This window comes from Sinocyclocheilus grahami, unplaced genomic scaffold, assembly GCF_001515645.1.
Source record: "Sinocyclocheilus grahami isolate Dianchi unplaced genomic scaffold, SAMN03320097.WGS_v1.1 scaffold357.1, whole genome shotgun sequence".
NCBI classification, from domain to species: domain Eukaryota; kingdom Metazoa; phylum Chordata; class Actinopteri; order Cypriniformes; family Cyprinidae; genus Sinocyclocheilus; species Sinocyclocheilus grahami.
In genome coordinates, this window is record NW_015505536.1 from 899,321 (window position 1) to 901,005 (window position 1,685).

Below are 1,685 nucleotides of genomic sequence, written 5' to 3' on the forward strand. Positions count from 1 at the left end.
TTTGATGTGCCAAGTGAAAATACTGCTGCCGAATTGTGCAAAACTTTCTATCGTTTTTGTTTTCACCCTCAAGCTTTCATACGTTGACGCAGAAGGCAACTCGATAAACATGGTCCAGATGACCTTCCTCAAACTACTGACAGCCTCCGCCAGGCAAAACCTGACCTACAACTGCCACCAGTCTGTCGCCTGGCACGACGCCACTACGGACAGCTACGATAGGGCACTACGCTTCCTCGGCTCCAATGATGAGGAGATGTCATATGACAACAACCCCTTCATCAAGGCCCTGTCAGACGGCTGTGCGGTAAGTCTTCCATCATAGATTGAAATATGCATCATTTAAATATGCAACGCACATTTCTGACTGTCCTTCTCTTGTCCTGTAGATGAGGAAGGGCTACGGAAAGACGGTACTGGAGATTAACACTCCCAAGATCGATCAGGTTCCGATCATCGATGTGATGTTCACTGACTTTGGGGATCCTAACCAGAAATTTGGATTCGAAGTTGGTCCAGTCTGCTTCCTTGGCTAAAAAACACAGACAAAGAAAAAAATACCAATAACTTGGCAGGGTAGGACGGGTTAGCGCATGAGTCAAGACTTTTTTTCTTGATCTCATCAAACCATCAAGCCCCTGTTCCTGCCACATGCAAGTTTTGAATAAAAAAAATGGGGTAGCGAACACGTCTTACCTTGTATGTATGTATTACCCAGGAAAATACTTGTTGCCCTTGTAGGGCAAGGATCACATGAAACCTGCTATGGAATGAAAAGGTGAAGGACAACGTCAAGCCAAGGCAATCGGTGAACCTGGGAGGTCCACGAGACGGAGAAAGGGAGGACCTCTCATCCGGAGTCTATCGGTGCAGCGCAAAAAAGAAAAAATAAATTAAAAGAAAAAAAGATGACAACAATGGTGCTTGTTCAAAATACAAAAAAGAGGTGCTATGAGAAAGAGGATGTATTTTAATAAAACTGTAATTATTATTTTGTACATTATTGTTGCCTCTGAATCCACTTTCAAAACTTGCATGTGTATCACAATTGCATCTGGCTCTTAATTTCCAAATCCCTCACGAAGGTTTATAAGTTATAGAACTGAATAAATAAAGAATTAAATAATGATATTTTGTGGATGAATACTGTGTACTTATTATTAAGCAAATAAAATACGGCATTCAAACTGTTCCCTATTATTAATTGTAATGTAAGTCCTTTGTATATATTGACCATCCCAAAGTCGCTCGCAGTTTGGCCCACTGAACACCTTGAGGAAGATTCAACAGCACATGCAACGCAACTAATGGTGTCTCCTGTGCTTGATTTAAGTAAACTTTCCATTCATTCACTTTAATTTAATTTTTGTTTGTTATTTGTTTTTTTCTCAGTTGTAGATCGGTCGCATACCTCAAACTATCTTGAAAATAACCATACCGATGCAAGTATGGTGTGCCCTGTATATAACTTGGTTATACAGTTAAGTTTATATATTTTGGGTGGGGTTATTTTTTTTTTAATGGGAAAAATTATCTGTTAGGCCTCTTTTTGTTCGAAACCTTTTGTGAATGCAATGCTAAGGCCTTTTCGGTGACCCATTTTTGTAACTAAAATGAGAAATTGTTCTAAATGTGCTTTTTATGGTTCATTTCATTATTAAAAACTGGATTCCAACCAACCATGA

At 39.4% G+C, this 1,685-nt stretch overlaps 1 protein-coding gene across 1 annotated transcript in view; it reads left to right on the forward strand.

Annotated features, from left to right (window-relative positions):
- LOC107548893 (collagen alpha-1(XI) chain) overlaps window positions 1-938 on the forward strand; it is a 71,957-nt gene extending 71,019 nt beyond the window's left edge. The window contains exons 64-65 of the mRNA XM_016229748.1: window positions 74-307; window positions 390-938. Coding sequence (XP_016085234.1) covers window positions 74-307; window positions 390-536 — 381 coding nt within the window. The 3' untranslated portion in view covers window positions 537-938. The remainder of the gene's footprint in view (window positions 1-73; window positions 308-389) is intronic.
- Window positions 939-1,685: the final 747 nt, after the last annotated feature.